Source organism: Columba livia, chromosome 19, assembly GCF_036013475.1.
Source record: "Columba livia isolate bColLiv1 breed racing homer chromosome 19, bColLiv1.pat.W.v2, whole genome shotgun sequence".
Taxonomy (NCBI): Eukaryota; Metazoa; Chordata; class Aves; order Columbiformes; family Columbidae; genus Columba; species Columba livia.
In genome coordinates, this window is record NC_088620.1 from 4,369,051 (window position 1) to 4,387,301 (window position 18,251).

At 41.8% G+C, this 18,251-nt stretch overlaps 1 protein-coding gene across 1 annotated transcript in view; it reads left to right on the forward strand.

The window, feature by feature from the left end:
* Positions 1–6,701: 6,701 nt before the first annotated feature.
* Positions 6,702–18,251, forward strand: part of MED27 (mediator complex subunit 27) — an 80,505-nt gene continuing 68,955 nt past the window's right edge. The window contains exons 1-2 of the mRNA XM_005512862.3: positions 6,702–6,947; positions 8,494–8,638. Coding sequence (XP_005512919.1) covers positions 6,742–6,947; positions 8,494–8,638 — 351 coding nt within the window. The 5' untranslated portion in view covers positions 6,702–6,741. The remainder of the gene's footprint in view (positions 6,948–8,493; positions 8,639–18,251) is intronic.

An 18,251-nucleotide genomic window follows, 5' to 3' on the forward strand; every position in this document is an offset into this window, starting at 1 on the left:
CCGTTTCTTAAGTAAAAATATGGTTCACGGAGCTTTGGAGGCTGGAGTGCTCCAAACCCTCAGGATAATACTTTCCATTCTCTGTGGGCTTTAGAAAGCTGAAGGAATCTTCCCATGATGTGATGGGAATCCTCAGGAGAGCACAAGAGAGCATCTTCACCATAGGAGCCCATGGGAGGTTTGCTGTAGCGACCTGACTGGCAGCCCCTACTTTTCTCAAAGCATTTGCTCCTCTGATACCTGAAGTTTTCATTCACATCCAGTGTCTTGAACGCATTTCCCTGTGATTTTTTGTAGACTGCGCTACACAGGGTGACAGTGTTTGCATGTTTTTCCTTTTGTCTGGCAGGAAATGTCTTGTGTCCATCAACAAATTCCCTTCTAGCTGCTTATCCCACCACTTATAGAGAAATAATTAAACAGCTTTAGACCGAAAACAAGGCTGCTTGGCACCACTCCTGTCCACTGCCTTTGCATTTCTTGCTGCAGTTGAGAAGCAACGCAGCCAGGCACCTGCGAACAGCTGAGCCCCGCACGCGATCGATAGCAGCAAAGATAAATCTGCAGCAATTGACTGCAGGCTGTACTGTCACTAAGTGACGATGAAAAATGATCGCTACTTGAATACACTGCATTTTTATCTTTAAATCTTTCAATAGAAGCAGTGTCAATAACAGAGCACTAAATAATCTCTAGATAGAAGGAAAATCTTTCTATGTTTTTTCAGAGGGAAGATGGATGTCCCTTTTTTTTTTTTTTTTTTTTGGAGACCTTAAATACTGTAGTATGGAATTAGATCTGCAAATTCTGGGAAGTGATTGTCTGTTTAGACAATCTCTGTCTCATTTGAGGAGACACTGGCTGGATCTGCCTGAAAACATAGGTCAATTCCACAGCATGAATGTACCAGGGTAGCGATAAATGGAATATGCAGAAATAAAATAAATAAGGATTTTTTTTCTGATGTTCCTTTGGGGATAATATATCTCGCTGAATTGGATACAGCTGCCAGAGACGGCCTTTCTTTACTTTAAATTATCTCTGACCTTTTCCTGAGCTAACCGGACACAGTTTACCACATTGGCCCAAGTATAAAGCAAAGTCTTTTTCAGATAATAGTCTTTGGAAAAAATCCAGCCTGTTCTGTATCTTCTGGCCGTGCCACACACGGCTCTGGGTCCTTCCCTGTTCTCTGTCCTATTGTGTTTCAGCAGCACAGCACCTACAACGTATGGTCCTTCATGTTGCTTTTGGATTTGCTGGTCTTGGTGGAACAACACCCAAATGGGGCAGGTACTCACTGGGGATACTGGTGGCAATGTGGACTCACTGTCTGTGCGTATTGTCTGGTGTCTGTCCTCGCAAAATGAAGGTAGTCTTTTATTTGAAGCCAATTAATTTCCACTTCATATGGTGTGTCCACTATCTCCAAGTATTGATGCCTATCTTATCCCATATTATGAGACAGCAAGAACTCCTACTGTGGGAGCAGAAGTTTCTGGGTAAATCCAGTCAATGCCAGCTGTGTCCTGGCAACATGTGGAGTGCTGCGGTGCCCCTGGGATGCTCTGCGTGGTTTTTGGACGTGTGCTTTCCCCATGAAGCCCCCCTCAGAGGAAATGCTCTTTTGGCTGTGGACTCTGAATAGAACTCAGTTTAGCTGCCCTCCAGTTTCCAGAGACAGGGTCTTGAAGCAGCCAGTAGGGCTGCAGAAAGGCTTTGTGGGTTTAAAAGTCCCTTCGTACATACTCCAAGTTGAATTCAGATGCTTTCTCGAACAAAGGTCAAGATGAAGTACTGCATTTCTGAAACGCCAAAGTTCTGAGTACCCCAAAACTTTGATTCATTCTGCCTCTTTTGTCCGGATTTCTGTTAAAAAGCATGGTTGTGTGTCTTCCTTAATGGATCAATGGACAATACTGAGTGTGAAACAGCTTGAAAGAAAATCTTGATCTATGCATTTGCTAGAACTGCTTGACTTGTCTGGAAAACTGCAGGTTTCCATGCCCTCATTCAGCCTTCAGCATATTTGACTAAATTTATTTTTATTGTTGGCCTCTGTCTTTTGCAACTGGAAAAGAAAATAACAAGACATGCAAGAAAACATGAAAAATAAGACCTTGTTGTTTCAGGATAGCTGGTGCTTTAAGAGGAGATCAACCCAGTTTCATCTGTTAAAAATCCTGCTGAGATTGATCGGTTTATGGAGAGGTGATTATAAAAGCCAGCAAGTAGCTTAATTAGGATGGAGAGTTATGAGAAGCAGCTTGGCTTTTGTAAGAAGTACTGGAGCAAATGACTCTTGGCAAGTGGCTGGTGGAACAGAGAACGTTCAGCTCAGGAGTTGGGCAGGATGGTTTGTTTGGCATGTTGCGTTTGTGTTTAGAGGGAATAAAGCTGGAGATTGCCAAAATCATACCTGAATCCGGTTCATGTCAGGCCTTATTGTCCTGAGATTACACTTTTCTCAAATAACATTTATTAATCAGGAACTTCAGAACACTTTGAACTTGTGTCAGTAGTTGTTACCTTGTCAGATTTTGTTAAAAGAGCTTGGGGAAAAGCAACCTCTGCTTTTCAAATCTGCATGTTAGAGCTTGCTCCTGGCGAGAAGAAATGCCATATATCGTACCATGAACTCCATCACATTTGCTGTCATAACAGTGGATACGCTGCCATCTAAAACTTTCATGCGCCTGTTCAATGAAGAGCAATAGCTACTGGATGTGCTCAACCATATATTGAATAACCAGCACGTTTCAAGCTTCCCCTTGCCTGCTGCAAAATCCAACCTCCGCAAGAAACTGGGAAGGAGTACAATTCAAGCATTATGTATTCAAGCAAATTCTGCTGACTGCTGCTGGGCGGTGAAGCTGGAATGATTGTGCCAAATCCTGGTCTTTCGTGATAATGGGAGCGGAATTTTACCCAGAGCAAACCAGTGTCAGAGAGAAAAGCCGGAGGGCAAGACAGAAAGTTTGAAAAAAAGGCAAACAGGCTTTAACTAGTTAAATTACAGAATACACTGGAATTATGTAAAAGCCAGATCCTGCAGTCTTCGGATAGGGAAAACAATGAGTTTAACTGACTCTAACTCTGCAGAATCATCAATATAGTCACGAAGAAGCAACTGGGTCATTCTGTCTCAGCCACTTGCATATTGCAGCACTACTTGTCTGTTCTTGCTACTGTTTAATCCCTGCTAATATCTTATTTAACCTGCTCAGGATAGTTGTCATTTTGAAATTGTGCAAAATATATTAAATTTTAATGACCCGATTTAAAAATAGATGTATTTGTGTAGATTTTTCAAAGCGACTGGGATCTGAAGGTATAGGGCAACAGGAGAGGACTCAAAGCCCAATTTAAAGTATGTTTTGAGCAGGCATCAACAGATAGACTGAAAAGCAAGGCAAAAGCATAGGGTTTTTTTTAGATGTTGAGTGGACTAAATGCAATGTGAATTTGTCTGCAAACCATCTGTGATTTCTGGTATTTTTGATGCCTTCACAGCTCTAATTTTAAGCAGTTATCCAGCCTTTAAATAATGATACTTTCTTCCCATTCGGTTTTACATCAGATTCCACACTTGATCACTGAATGTTTAAAGAAAAGAAGTAGCTGAGTGTACTTCTCTGTAGATTGCACACAGAGAGAATAAAACAGCAGCCTTTTATTTTTGCAAGTAAAATTTGACATATTTCGGGACAGAATTCCGCATGCATAAAATAACACCCTGAGTTTTGCTGGGTACGATTGACTTTTTGTATTTTGCTTTACACTTCTCATGTAAATTCAGTGCTGGGATAAGGTGTTGACTTCCCCAGGGAGCAAAACTCCAGCAGCAGCACATATCTCTTCGAATTATCTTAAAACTGATATCAAGGGTGCTGGTTTCATCAGACAAGGGCAAATGGAAGAGTCATAATCCATCCAGCCCTTAGTGGTGCTGCAGACAAATCTGTTATGTGCGGAATGTTCTGTGTGTGATGTGGACACTTTATAGCTGTAAACTGAAACAAAACATTCTGGATAAAGAACTGAATAGCCACCTGAAAATTGTATTTCCTACAGTGACCCCCTAAGAGGACTGGGAGGTCTCCGGGTCTGTTTTCCATCCGCTGTGATGTGGGGGAAGATCCTTTGAAATGTGATCCGGGTCACCTGAGAGCCTGAAACAATCCTGAGCTAACTCTATTCATCCCACGGGAAATCTGATGATAACTACATCATTGTCAGCTCAGTTCATTATTTCGCTGTTTCTTTTGGCAGGAGTGTTCAGATAAGATTTTTGCTCACTGTTGTTTGGATATAGTGAGAGATTCTGATTCAGGGAACAATAGGAAAGAAATGGCACTGAAGATCAAGGCTCCCCCGCATCTGAAAATGTCTTGCCATTCCAACCTTGTCTAAGAGGAGGCAGGTTGCATTCCATTCCCTTGGCAGGAGCCTCAAACACGAGTCGATAACCTCCAGCTTCTCTTCTGTTTCAATAATGCATCGTGTAGTAAACTGTGTGGCTAACTGAAGCCTGAAAGCCTGAAAGAAATTAATAGGAAAGTAAAAATAGCAAGAATATCTTACCAATTGCACTACTGAGTGTCACAATTATTTGAACAACAAAAAAATCAGTTTATTATATTTATCTGAAGTGCTGTCAAGAATGTAGCAATGAACTATGAAGAAATGAAGAGGCCCTGCTGATGAATATCGGTCCAGCTTGCTGCAGAATAAATATCCGCATTTATCTATCTCAGAGCAAGATAAAGATAATTTCTTATGTCACTTATTTCAAATGTTGAGTCCTGTCCAGACATTTCATGAGACATTATCTGCACTTGGTATGAAACACAATACTGGCCGTTAGTTGTCTCTCCTGACAACAAAATTAATTTCTCTTAAATGACGATGCATTTGGGCTCTTTCTTCCCTAACAAATTGGTTACAGTACCTCTGCAAGGATTCTGAAATCCTCCCTTTTCTCTGATGCTGCTGATTAACTACAGCCCGCTTGGTTCTTAGTAGCTGCAATTTGAGTAACGTTGCCGTAACACACTTTGCTGTGTAAGGTTCATGTTAATGATGTGCTCCCCAGTTGAGCTTCTGCCTCAGAAGAGACCTGTGCCGCTCTCCTCAAGCCGCATGTGATGCCAGGTTGGATCGTTACGTTTTTTCCCCTTCCCTTTCTCCCCAGGTGAGTTCAGAGCTTGCGTACGTTACGAGACTGCGAGCGCCCAAAATGAAATTCTCTCTTTAGCCACAGAATGGATCTAGAGCTGGCAGTTCCCTTCTCTGCTCCATCCCTTGGTCCATGTCAGTGGCACGTTCAGCAGCAGGTGCTGGCAACTGGGCAAGGTGTGGTGTGACCGCGTTAGCACAGGGCTCTGCCAGAGCTAATTAGCGATGCTGAGGGGCAGGGTTTATTAGTCTGACCAGAACACTGAACTAACAGCAGGCTGCTTCCAGGGCTGCGGCTGCTGTTTGCATCTCTCCACGTGATGCTGTGTTGTGCACCGTGGACAGAACCCGTGCACTTTTAAGTGTGATCTCTTTTTTTTTGGCAGGAGACCACTAAGTCCTTGAACTTCTGTTGGAGAGGATAGAAAATGTCAGTTCTGATGCTCACTCACATGTGGATATGTGTCCATATTGGGCCACCCAAACAGTTTTGCAGGAGCCCACTCAACAGCTGTCACATAGGAAGATTTTTGGATGTTTTCGACATCAGCTGGATTCTTGCTTTTATGTTTTACCAGAGATTTTAAGGCAAAAAGATTTTTTCGGTACCTTGGAGATATCTTGGTTTCACGTATTTTATATTCATAATGCCCACTTACACAATACCTATAATGACAATGAAATTCGCACACTGTCTTGGTTTGGGCAAGATGCCACTCAAGGAATATTGCTTAGAAGAAAGCAGCGAGAAACTTGGGCAAGGCAATGCCCTCCTAATGAGCACACCAAATTATGGAAGCTTTGCCTTCTAGGAGGAGCAATAAGAGGAACAGGAACTCCGGCTCTCTTCTTTAGCTTTATGTTGAAGCAGAGCTTGCCTTGACTCCCAAGGGAGCCAACGGAGCTCTTGGTGCTCTGAACTGCCTGCTGTATGTTCAGGAGAACTTGGCTCCTCATTTATAAAGGAAAAGCAGATCCCTGGAGCAAAAAAAATAAAACAAAAAGTGAGTTTCTAAGCTAAAGGTATGCTGTGCTTTTTGTTCTTTAGGGGCAAGTTCCTTATACATTTATGGGTTTGTCTCCAGGCCACTGTTTTGTTGTTACAGTTCACAGAATCCCAGGATGTCAGGGGTTGTAAGGGACCTGGAAAGCTCATCCAGTGCAATCCCCCCATGGAGCAGGAACACCCAGATGAGGTTACACAGGAAGGTGTCCAGGCGGGTTGGAATGTCTGCACAGAAGGAGACTCCACAACCCCCCTGGGCAGCCTGGGCCAGGCTCTGCACCCTCACTGAAAAAACAGTAAAACAACCATCAAGCCCTTTTACTGTTCCAGGTAGGATGTAAAATGAGAAATTCATGGGCACCACAACGGCAGGGAGCGTGGAGACAGTTAAAATAAATGTGATATTAACAGCTGAAAAGCATATGTTGAAAAATACTAAGCCTCGAATCAGAGGGGAGGAAATAGACAAGGAGCCAGCGGCCGGGACTACATTTCCCAGCGTGCCCCGCGCCGCCGCGGCCTGAGGGAGCGGGGGAGGCCGGGCCCGGCCGGCCAAGATGGCGGAGGGGGTGCTGAGCCCCGGGGTGAACCTGGAGGCTTTCTCCCAGGCCATCGCCGCCATCCAGGCGCTGCGCTCCAGCGTAACGCGGGTCTTCGACTGCCTGAAGGATGGGATGCGCAACAAGGAGACCTTGGAAGGCCGCGAGAAGGGCTTCGTGGCCGCTTTCCAGGAGAGCCTGCACTCCGTCAGCCGCGACCTGGGGTGAGCAGCCGGCCCGGAGGGGCTTCCCCGCCCCGGGGACACGGAGTGGGGTCCCGGGGTCACTCGGGTGTCCCGGACCTGGCCCCGGTGCCGTTTCCACTCCCGGAGAAAGTTTTAGGCTGGTTTATTCCTTCTAACCTCGTGTGTTGCCCCTTCGTGGTGTTTGGTTCCAGAGTCTCCAAAGAGAGGAGTTCTGCTCAGAATATTCACCTGCTTCTTGTTTTGTATTAGAAAAGGAGCTGTTGTTGGAATTGTGTTGGCAAGCGAATGCTTCGGGTTTCAGGGAGGTTTTTCTCGTGGGTTTTTTGTAGTGTTTTATTAATAAAACCACACATTTCTTTAGGCTCTGACTGTTCAGTAGCATCCAAGTGGTTCAAGAGTGACCATTTTGTTACCAAAACTTGTAAGGCTGGAAAGTTAGTGTATGTAGATATGGTAGTTAGTGTATGTAGATATAGTAGTTAGTGTATGTAGATATTGTTGTTAATACCAGTACAAGCTGGTATGTTTCATGTACATAGAGACCAAGGGTTGGGGCTGCGGTTCCCTGTGGGTCCTGGGCTCTGTTTGGGTCACCCGTGTCCCCCGGGACATCTCTGCTGTCCGGGGGGTGTCCAAGGGCAGGACAAGCGCGTAACTGCTTCTGGTCTCCAAAAATGTAGGGTTTGCGGTCCTCTAGACAATAAGTTGTTTCATGTTGGTGCATAGACCTTGCTGATTTTTGTTTTGTGCTCATTGTGATAATTTGTTACCCACTTCTTCCCATCTTTTGGGAACGACAGTAGATAATCATTCTTGGGAATGACGTTGTACACAGCTGTGTAGACTTCTTTTATATCCCGTTGGTTTTTATTATTTTCAAGTTGAGGAGGCTCCATGGCAGCTGTGCCTTTCCTTTGGTGATTTTGCTTGTCTTGCTTGGTAACATTTAAAAGAATTACCTAATATAACTCCAAAACCTTGCTCCCAGACAACAATACATTGGTTAGCAGTTGACTCTGACCTATTTTGTCTCGTGTGTAGTATTTTACACTCCTCTACTTTGCAATTTACCGTCCAGTATTTCAGTACCGTGAAGTTCTTGTGCGATTCTTTGCAGTCAGATCTTTAATGAAATGAGGCATCTGCCTACTTGATGAGTAATAAAGTATTTCTACTGTTGGCCCCAGTATTACGGCCAATGCTCAAGTCAGAATTTGGAAGTTCTGCGGGTGTGCACTGCTCAGAAGGTGCCCTGGGTTCTGAAAGGGCTTGTGAACAGGACCCACAGTAGTTTGACTCTTTCCAGGTTGTCTTACAAAGACTCTTGACTTGTACTTTCTCTGCTTAGAAACGCTGAGCTTAATGATTAACAGAGCAATTTAATTGTTTGGGTAATGACAGTGATTAAGACTTTTTTAATCGGATTGGGCGGTTATTTAGAACTCACGTAGATATTGAATTAGACTTTGTGTGTGATTGCTGTCCCTGCAGGAGGGCTGTACATCTCAGATATCCATACCTGCATATTTGACTTAACAAAGCCCTGCCATTCTGTTTCTTTCAGTGAACTGGAGCGTCTGAGCAACCTGGTTGGTAAACCCTCTGAGAACCATCCTCTGCACAACAGTGGACTCTTGAGCCTCGATCCTGTTCAGGACAAAACACCTCTTTACAGCCAACTTCTTCAAGCCTACAAGTGGTCAAATAAGGTACCAAAATCAGTGTAATTTAGTTGTGCATTCCTACAGAATGTTTGATTTGTGGTACAGTAGACACCTGAGTGTTTGAAACTGTCAAAATTGCTAAGTATGTTATGAATTGAGGAGGATAATATGTACCTGAGTGTACTTTTGAGGGTAAAAATGATGCAGTAATTGAGAAGAGACTTTTCTGTGATACTGAGGTGTGCCCTTGTTTTCCAAATGGGGTGTTAGCTCCCAAGCACAGTAACACCTTCCGAGTTAGCTGCTTAGTCTCTTACATAGATATAAAATAAAAGTATATTGTGTCCTTGTATCTGGCAATAAACACTGTAGCAGAGGGCAGTGGGTATTAGAGCAGAGCATCAAGAGCTTATGTCACCTCCAAACCTGTTTCTAGGAAAGAAACATATAGGAAAGTTGTCATCAGCAGAAATTTGGTGCCTCTCTGTACCATTTGCTGCTGCTAAAAGACATTTGCAGCTGGTCTCAGTAGTAACTGTATTCTACAGCTTTGGCATACCTAGTGGTTTTGGATTGTATATATTGCACTGAATTTCAAATAATGTTAAAAATATGGCAGATAATGCAGTTTTTTACATTAAAAATAGAGATTGTTTTGGTTTCCTATTAATTTTGAGTGTTACAGAGCTTTGAAGAGCAGTTTTTTGTAATGCTGGATTCTGATTTCAGAAAGTTTTAGTGTCCTGTGCACACTTACACACAGTTAAACGTTCCAGGAGAAAAACAGTATATTTTTTTTTTTCTTTTTCTCTCTGTTGTCTTTGATTTCTGTTTTACAGCTAAAATAAAATACACTTTAAGTTGTATTTAAATAGCTACTTTCTACCGAATGGTTCTTCTGAACTTTACAAGCATCCTTGCCAGGGTTTGCAGCAACCGGCAGGTGTGGGTAGGTTGCACTTGTTTCTAACTGCAGATGTGTTGCCCATGTGCAGGTATTATAACTGCAGGATTTACCCTTAGCAGCAAAGACCCTATTGATACTCATGTATATCGCTGCTTAATTCTTCATTGTTAAATACACTTTTTGAATAAGTGCTTTTTCATTACATCTTTTGGCCGCCTTCTGTTCTTGTTACGTGTGTCTGGTGTTTTCCGTTGCGTCGAAGGGAAGGTTTAGATGCGGTGATGTGTCAATACACTTTATGTCTGTTTGCATTTAATTTTTAATTTGTGACCCCTCTGTGGCTTGCTTGTATTTTTGATGAGCTGAGATAAGGGCCTTTTTCCTCTCTCTTGGATCATTCATGCATTACTGATGGCAGGAATAGCCACACGGCTGCCAGGGGAGGGTAGATAGGGTAGAGTTTCAGGGCTATGGTGCAATTCAAAAAAGACATTTATTAAATATAAGGAAAATGAGTACACAGACTTTGTTTCAATGCATTCTGTTTATTTTTAAAACATGGGAAGGCTGTAGTAGCTTGTAGGACAAGAATGAGTAATGTTGGGATCAAGAGAAGCAAATTATTGTTCGGTATATCAAAGCATTATTGTTCAGTATATCAAAGCACAACACATAGTACTATATTAAAAAAAAAGAGCTTTGCCTTATTTTTTATGTAAAATTGGAAGAACAATTAGAGTCCTGAAAGAGTAATTCTTAAAAAAAATCCAAACCAGCAAAAACTCAAACCAAAAAAGTGCCTGATTTTGATCTGGTCTGGGATTCATGAACAAACTTTTTGGGTTAAGTGGCAGTGCTGGATGGGAAATTAGTGAGGATCATACTCACATTATAAATAGAAAATTTGGTTTCAGATCTGAATGTTAACATAGGAGATTAGACTTACCTGACACTTTAAAACTTGTTTTATTTACCGCATTTAATATGTGTTACTGTGGCTGCTTATGCGTTTGGAGGAGACCCACTTGTAGGTGCATATTTACTGACATAACCCTTTGGCTTAGTGCAACAAAGATTGATCGCGTGTAGTTGTGATTTCAGATGTATTTGCCCCAAACCTTATTTTACTGGTTCTGTGAGTCACAACACTAACTCCTCTGGTTCTGAGTATCTGCAGTTTGCCTGTTGCAGGGGCACAGAAAAGTAGAGTGGGGAAAGTTCAAACTGCCCTTACAGGGGTGTGTTATCTTGGCAGCGCTTTATATTTATCAGCACCTGCTATCTTGATATTTACTCACTGTCGTTTACCCAATAGTTTTGCAGATGGAAAAGTTGTCCATGTAATGGCAGCAGCTGTTTGGGAACACAACAGCTTGATAAATGCATTAATTACAACCGCATGCATCTGGAAAAGAACTTTACTTTTCCAGGTGTTTAACGGAGCTCACAAGCTATAGCTGAAAAACAGGGGAAGTTTAAGCTGATTTTATTGCAAGCAAAAGTTAAGTGGTTTTTCAGCTTCTTTTATGGATCAGTAGAAATCACACAAGTAAATGATTTGACTGTGGGGTGCACAGAGGCGTGTAAAAGCCATGGGATAGTATTCAGGTCTACTTGATAATTTTTTTCCCCCCTCCTCTTCAATTTTCTGGAAGAAAATAACTTTTCTTCATTGCAATTGAAGTGCTATTTCCCAGGAGGAACTATATGTGCCCTCTAATGTAATACTGAAGATATAATATTAGCTAAGACCAAAAAAAAGCTGTCATTCTGTATGAGTAATGCAGATAAAACGATAAAGGTTGAGGGCTGCCTTGGTTGCAGTGACCATGAGATGGTGGAGTTCAGGATCTCGTGTGGCAGGAGCAGGATAGCAAGCAGAATTGCAGCCCTGGATTTCAGCAGGGCAAACTTTGGCCTTTTCAGGCAATTGCTGGGGGAAATCCCACGGGCAAGGCTGCTTGAAGGTAAAGGGGCCCAAGACAGTTGGTCAGTGTTCAGGGACTGTTTCTACCGGGCACAAGATCAGAGCATCCCGACACATAGGAAGCCAAGGAAGGGAGGCAGGAGACCTGCGTGGTTCAACAGGGAACTGCTGGGTGTGCTCAAGGGGAAGAGGAGAGTTTCTAGATCATGGACGGAGGGGCTGGCCACTTGGGGAGAATCTAAGGCTGTTGTCAGAGGGTGTAGGGAGGCAACTAGGAAAGCTAAGGCCTCCTTAGAATTAAACCTGGCGAGAGGGGTCAAGGACAACAGGAAGAGCTTTTTCCAGTATGTGGCAGGAGTTCTCATAAATGTCTTTTAAAGTAATACACTGGCAAATACAAAATGAAAAAAAGTTGCTGTTGATCTGCGTGTTGAAATACATGAGAATTATTTGGATTTTAATTTGTTACTTCGTAGCTTCCTCTTGTTTTTGCATAAATTTAAAATCGAACTGTTGAGATAATTACCATTAATGAGTTAAAATGATTTTCTGTCACATGACAGAGGAGAAAAGGAGTATATGGTTTTTGTTTATTAAATTATTTTGATGTGTACCCTGATAAATTATTTGTGTAAATTGTGTTTGTTGTAGGTCTCAAAAAACAGATCAATAGAGCCTGTAGAGAAAGTCCAGACTTGTTACGACTGCCCTTGGTAGCTTAGTATTGATTGGACACAAATATTGAGTTTAATGACAATGAATGACATTAAATGTTAACCATAATAGTAGAGGAACACTGTTGAAGTAATTTTTTGTTGTTGTTCAACCTGATTGTAAAATGAAGTGTTCATTCCAAGGAACATTAATTTTAAATTTTGGATGCGCTCAAACATTTTGGATTTAATGTAGTTTTACAGTAGCATGGACAATGTAACTGAATTATTGTGTTGGCAGTTCTTTGGAAGTTCAGGCAGATGGCCAAGATTTTGTCCTTTCTGGCCTTTTTTTCTACAAAGATGCAGCGTTGTAATATTGTGACAATACCGTTGCATGGAGATCCAGCTTATTCAACCGAGATTACACGCACCCACACTGGGAAACATTTTCTTGTCAGGTGCATGATAATATCAGTGATAGACGTGTGGAATTGAGGAAAACTGGATCATGGTCTCTGGGATTCTCCATGATCCGGAGATCTGAAGATGTTACTTGAAAGATTTGAAGTGACTAAAATCCCTTGGTTTGCTCAGAGAAGGGGGGAAAAAAAGACGAAATAAGATTTGAATTGAAGCAAAGTGACAAGCTCCTATAAGGATCTCTGTGCACGCTGAAGAGCACAATTTAATCTGCTTTGTAAGAGCAGAATCAGTGTTTTGTGGAGGGAGTCGGAGTGGAAAGGTGTTCAGGGATTACTGCCTATGGGCTCCTTTTCTGTGCAGATAAACCACAGAGGTTATATTCCTATCACTGGAGAAATGAGTGATGCACAAACTGGTGTTTTCTCATGCACGGGGTACAAAATATGAGCTGGGCCACTTGGATTCTATTCTTGCTTTTCGTACTAATTTTTGTTGTAACCTTGAACAGGATGCATGATTTTTTGTGCCTCATTTTTCTTATGGGTAAAATAGGATAATAATACTTAACCTACTTGGGAGTTTCTGGTCTAAATGTGTCTCAAGTGCATTGGGTTCTTTGGACAGAAATGTTTTATAGGTGCCAAGTACTATACAGCTAGTGACTAATGTTGTTTGCTTGGCAATCTGGAAAAATGCCCTTTATGGGCTTCTGATTTTGTGCAATTTTAGGCAAATGTTTTGGTGCAGTGCTTTTGCTGTTCAGAATTACATTAATGTTCTTTTCTTTTTTTAATATGACTAGGGAACAGGTGGTTACCTCTTTGCCTCCAACTGCTGCAGTGATTAATTATTGCTCAGTTTTCTGCCTGGAGAATATTGACTTTTATTATCGCAGGGTTGATTTTAGTGACCAGCAAAGGCAGAGGTGGCAGATTCAGGTAGTGTGCAAATTATCCTTAATATTACAATGATGGGGGAAAGAGCAGTGGTAAAGCCATGAGGAGGAAAAAAGTACTTGTATCAAAATAAAAGGGGGTAGGGTAGGAATTACAATAATCTAGATCTGTTTTACTGGAAAAGCAAAAAAGTGGGACAAGACACTGTTTCATTGTTACCATAAAAGTGTTTTTGACACCTAATAATTGGAACAAAAGGAAATTAAAATGATTATTTTCTGTTTTCTTTGCACTACTGGAAAGCTGCTATGGCAGGTGAGAATTTCCCGTATATGCCGCCCCATGCCAGTGTAATTTCTGCAGGTTAATTGAATTTCTTTGACAGTCTAGTAGACTGAGGTTAGTTTGTTACTTCAGTAACAAGATACAGAGAAGGCAGAGTTGATCTGGATGGTCTTTCGAGGTCCCTTCCAATCCCTGACATTCTATGATTCGGTAAGAGATGAGTGATGACGAGTAACTTGTTGCTTGAAAAAATGAGAAATTGCCTGTGATTCTGGCTTGTTTGTTGTGTAGTTTGAATGCTTTATACCTGTGATCTTCCCAGAGTTACAATAGTAATAATTCACACTAGGATGCTATTGTTAAGTGAGGTTGTATATATCCAAACAGAATTTGCCTTCCTTACTGGATTTTGTTAGAATACTTGGTTTGAAACCTGAAGCAGCCCAAGAACATGAGATGGTGTTTTTCCATTATTGTGCCTGGTGTTTGTTGTTATTCAACAGGGTTTTTCAAGGCTCTGATCAAAATAATGCTGCAAGCAGCACCAGTTTCGCTTTTCCTAATTATGGAAAGTGATGTATCAATACACACTATTATAAATCACAGCCCCCTTGTCAGCTGGTGGGAATTATTTAATGCTTTGCAATACCTTTATTTACTAATGAATGGCATTTTTTTCCCCGGTTTCTTTGATAAGTATTAATGTTCTAGCTGTTAGCCTATTTCAGAATGGAAATGATTGATGTCACTCTATTTTAACCAAAACACTTCTGCCCACTCTGGGTTCTTCCTCCCAAGTCCATTTTTCCCTCTGCGAAACTCTCCACATGGTTCATGTGGGATGGCTGGATTATGTAATTTGGAAGTCAGCGATCACTTTCCTTTTCTAAACTGTATAATGTGTTCATCAAATCAAATTGGGTAAAACTGCTTTGCTTTGTATTAATAACAGGCTTTGACTCAAACTAAGCCACGCAGAGGCACAGAAACGTGGTCTGTAGGTGAATAAGTCACGGGACAGTGGCGACATCGGAAGACAAGACTTCACTTTTAGAAGCTGAGAAATAAAACAAAGTCTAACTGGAAATCCATGTTGTCTAGGGATTAACTGGAGAATATGTAGGACTGCAGAACAAGAGCAGCGTTGTGGGAAACCCTCGGACCCAGCGCTGCTTTGAATTGCACGTTTGCTGGCTGTTTCGGCTCAGGCTGACTCGCCATTGGTGATGAAAGCCCGACTGATCTGGTGACCACCGTGAAAGCACAGAGGATGTTTTCAGAGACTCAAAGATGCGTCTTCGCTTTCTTTGAGGCAAATTAAAGATGTTTGTAAAGCCTTTGGGGACCTTCATGAAGGGCATTCAAGGAATATGAACACTAATATAAAGTAACTGATCCAGGTGATAAGCAATCCCTTTGGTATTCTTTATATGGAAAAGATTTTCTTTTAATAGCTTCTAGAAGAAATGAAATAAAATGGAAAATTTAATGATGTCACCCTGTTGCACTCTACTATTGTTGTTGTCACATCTTTTAGTGTGACTGTTATTTGGTTTTTTGCCGCAGAAGTGCGCTCATCTCTGTAATCTTGGTTGGAGTTACTAAAGTCGAAGCGCTCGAACAGTTCACAGAGTAATTTCATTGTTTGCATTGCATATAAGCAATACTCAATTCTTTCCCATTTTATCTTAATCAGATACTGTTGATAACTGGACTACAAAACGTGGAAATCACCTAAAAGCTAATGAAATTGAAAGTAGTCCATGTGAGGAGCTGTATGGAATCAGAGTGCAGGTCAGACCGCAGGTTTGGCTGCTGCTTCACGGCAATGTGGCAGCAGTTTTATCTTCAGCAGGTGTTACTACTGAGCCGCTGGTGTTGAAGGCGTCTTACCCAGCTGGTCTGTGGTGGCTCTTGGAATCACTGCAAACTGCTTTTCATTTTCCTGGGGGGAAAGACTAATCCTGCCCTGCAGGGGTGGTGTTGGTTTGTGGCTCCGATGCTGTGGCAATTGAAGAATGTGGATTAGGAATTACAGACCACGACACGAGTGCCATTATTGTTCATATCTGTGCCTGGTTTTCAGTTGTAACGTAGGTAGAGGTGTATTGAAGAAGACGTGCAGTTGATCTCAGGTGACGTTTCAGAGCTTGATGATTTGAAGCAAGTTGTCTGTTCTCCACAAAGTTGTAAGATTTCCCTAATAACATTAAGCCATTAAGAAGAGTAATCTGGAAGGTGAAATGGCGCACGGCTGCACTTGCCCATTTGTCTGGTGTCTTAGTGAGTTAAAAATGCATTTTTTGGAGCGTACATGTTTTTAATATGTTAATGAATGGGCTTGTTCCCAGATACCTCTTCTTCAAAAGTACAAGCTGACAGTAATAACTAATACACTTATTGGGTAGAATTGGTATAAATTATTATTATGAAAAGTAATGAACATGTTGAAAAATGGGGAGGATATTTTCAAGATGACTTTAGATTTGGTTGGGTAGCAGAGTATAATGGCTACATCTTACATCATGTAATGAAATCACAAGGGTCTTTGATGTGCAGAGCTGTGCTTTGGAACAAATAATTCTATTGAAACCAGTACTAGTCTTTATTAATTTGGTTGTTGTATTTGGATTCTCTAAGTTTCTGTAACTGGCGGTAACACAGTGTAATAAGTGCTCTGTATGCTGCATAGGCCATTAGACACAAAGGAATTCTATCTAGATGTAACATTTTACAGTATAGTCTAAACCAGGTGTATTTGCTTCTCATTATATGAAATTGCAATTCCTGTGGAAATCGATATTGAAAATACCCACTAAAAGCATCCTGGGATCTGCAGACATGCACAAAAGGAGCTGTATGTGTGTGCTGTTATTCACAAGTGATGGGTTAAAGTGAATTGTTTTAAGATTTTCTTGTTAACAGCAATTGGGTCTATTTTCCATATGGCAAAATCCTGTTCCTGCTACAGAAGATGCAGAGAATGTGGAGTGGAACAGAAAGAGTCCTCAGGTGTTTTTAAACTGTTTTAAGCTGCCCGTGGTTTGGAAATATTCAAGAATCTGTGATATGAGCTGTTTGACATTTTTCCTATTCCAAATGCTCAAAGGAATAAATCTACATAAAGAGTGTTAAAAATGAGAGAGTCTTTGCGACAACGTCTGGAATCTCAGAATGTTACTTTATTTCTCTCTTTTGGCTGACCAGCGCGATAAAACAGCTGAATCAAATACGTTCTTTTATGTATAAAATATATTTTTTGGGTCTTGACAGCTTGTTTCCAGTTTTAGTCTAATTCAGTTTGAAACAGCTGTTCCTAATCCCTGCAAACCAGTTCTTTGATGGAAATCATGACATTCTCAACTACTGCAGTGTTAGTGGGCTCTGTGTCATTTCAGAAGTTGGCTTTTCTTTATGTTAAAAGAATTCTTCATTCAGAGAAAATGTCACTTATTTTATCAAATGAGCTGCAGTTAAAAGAATAATAGGTTATCCCTCAATGAGGTTGGATATATGTTTCTCTTCTGATGTGACTTTTAAGAAAAAACATCACTGTATGTTTTACCCTTAGTTAGATTTTTATTCTGATGTTCCCTGCCCTACCCATATGCTTTCAGTTGGGTTCTATTTAGAGTTTTCTCTGCAGTTGTCTCTGCACTCAGACTTAACAAGTTCTCTGGCTCGCCTTATGCTTCAGTTTTACTCTGGAGTCAGATCCTGTATTTTCAGAAATCTCAGTGTAGCATTTTCAGTTTGTTCAGTGCCATCTTTAGGGGTTGGCTGCGCTGCCGGGTGCCTCTTCCAAAGCTGTTTGTAGAAATTTCATAGATCACGGAGCCGATCACGTCTGCAAGCTCTCTTGTGGCTGGTAAAACAAAAACTAACCTTTCTTTTCCAGTTTTCTGGTTCTTTTCACAGAATCACAGAATTACAGAATCACAGAATGTTAGGGATTGGAAGGGAGCTCGAAAGATCATCCAGTCCAATCCCCCTGCTGAAATATATTGAATAATACAGGCCCCAGTACTGATCCCCAGGGCACTGCACTAGATACAGGCCTCCAACTGGACTCTGCCCCATTAACCACGACTCTCTGGCATCTTCCCTTCAGCCAGTTCACAGTCCACCTCACTCCCCGCTCATCCAGACCGCACTCCCTCAGTTTAGCTGTGAGGATGCTGTGGGAGACTGTGTCAATGCCTTACTCAAGTCAAGGGAGATCACGTCCACCGCTCTGCCATCATCCATCCATCTTGTTATGTCCTCATAAAAGTCAAGGAGGTTGGTCAAGCAGGACTTCCCCTTGGTGAAGCCATGTTGACTGCCCCTAATGACCCTCTTATCCCTGATATGCCTTGAGATGGCACCAAGGAGAAGTCATTCCATCAGTTTCCCAGGGATGGAGGTGAGGCTGACCGGTCTAGAGTTACCCAGGTCCTCCTCCTTGCCCTTTTGAAGACTGGAGTGACATTTGCTTTCCTCCAGTCCTCAGGCACCTCTCCCATTTCCCAAGACTTGGCTAAGATGATGGAGAGCGGTCCAGCGATGACCTCAACCAGCTCCC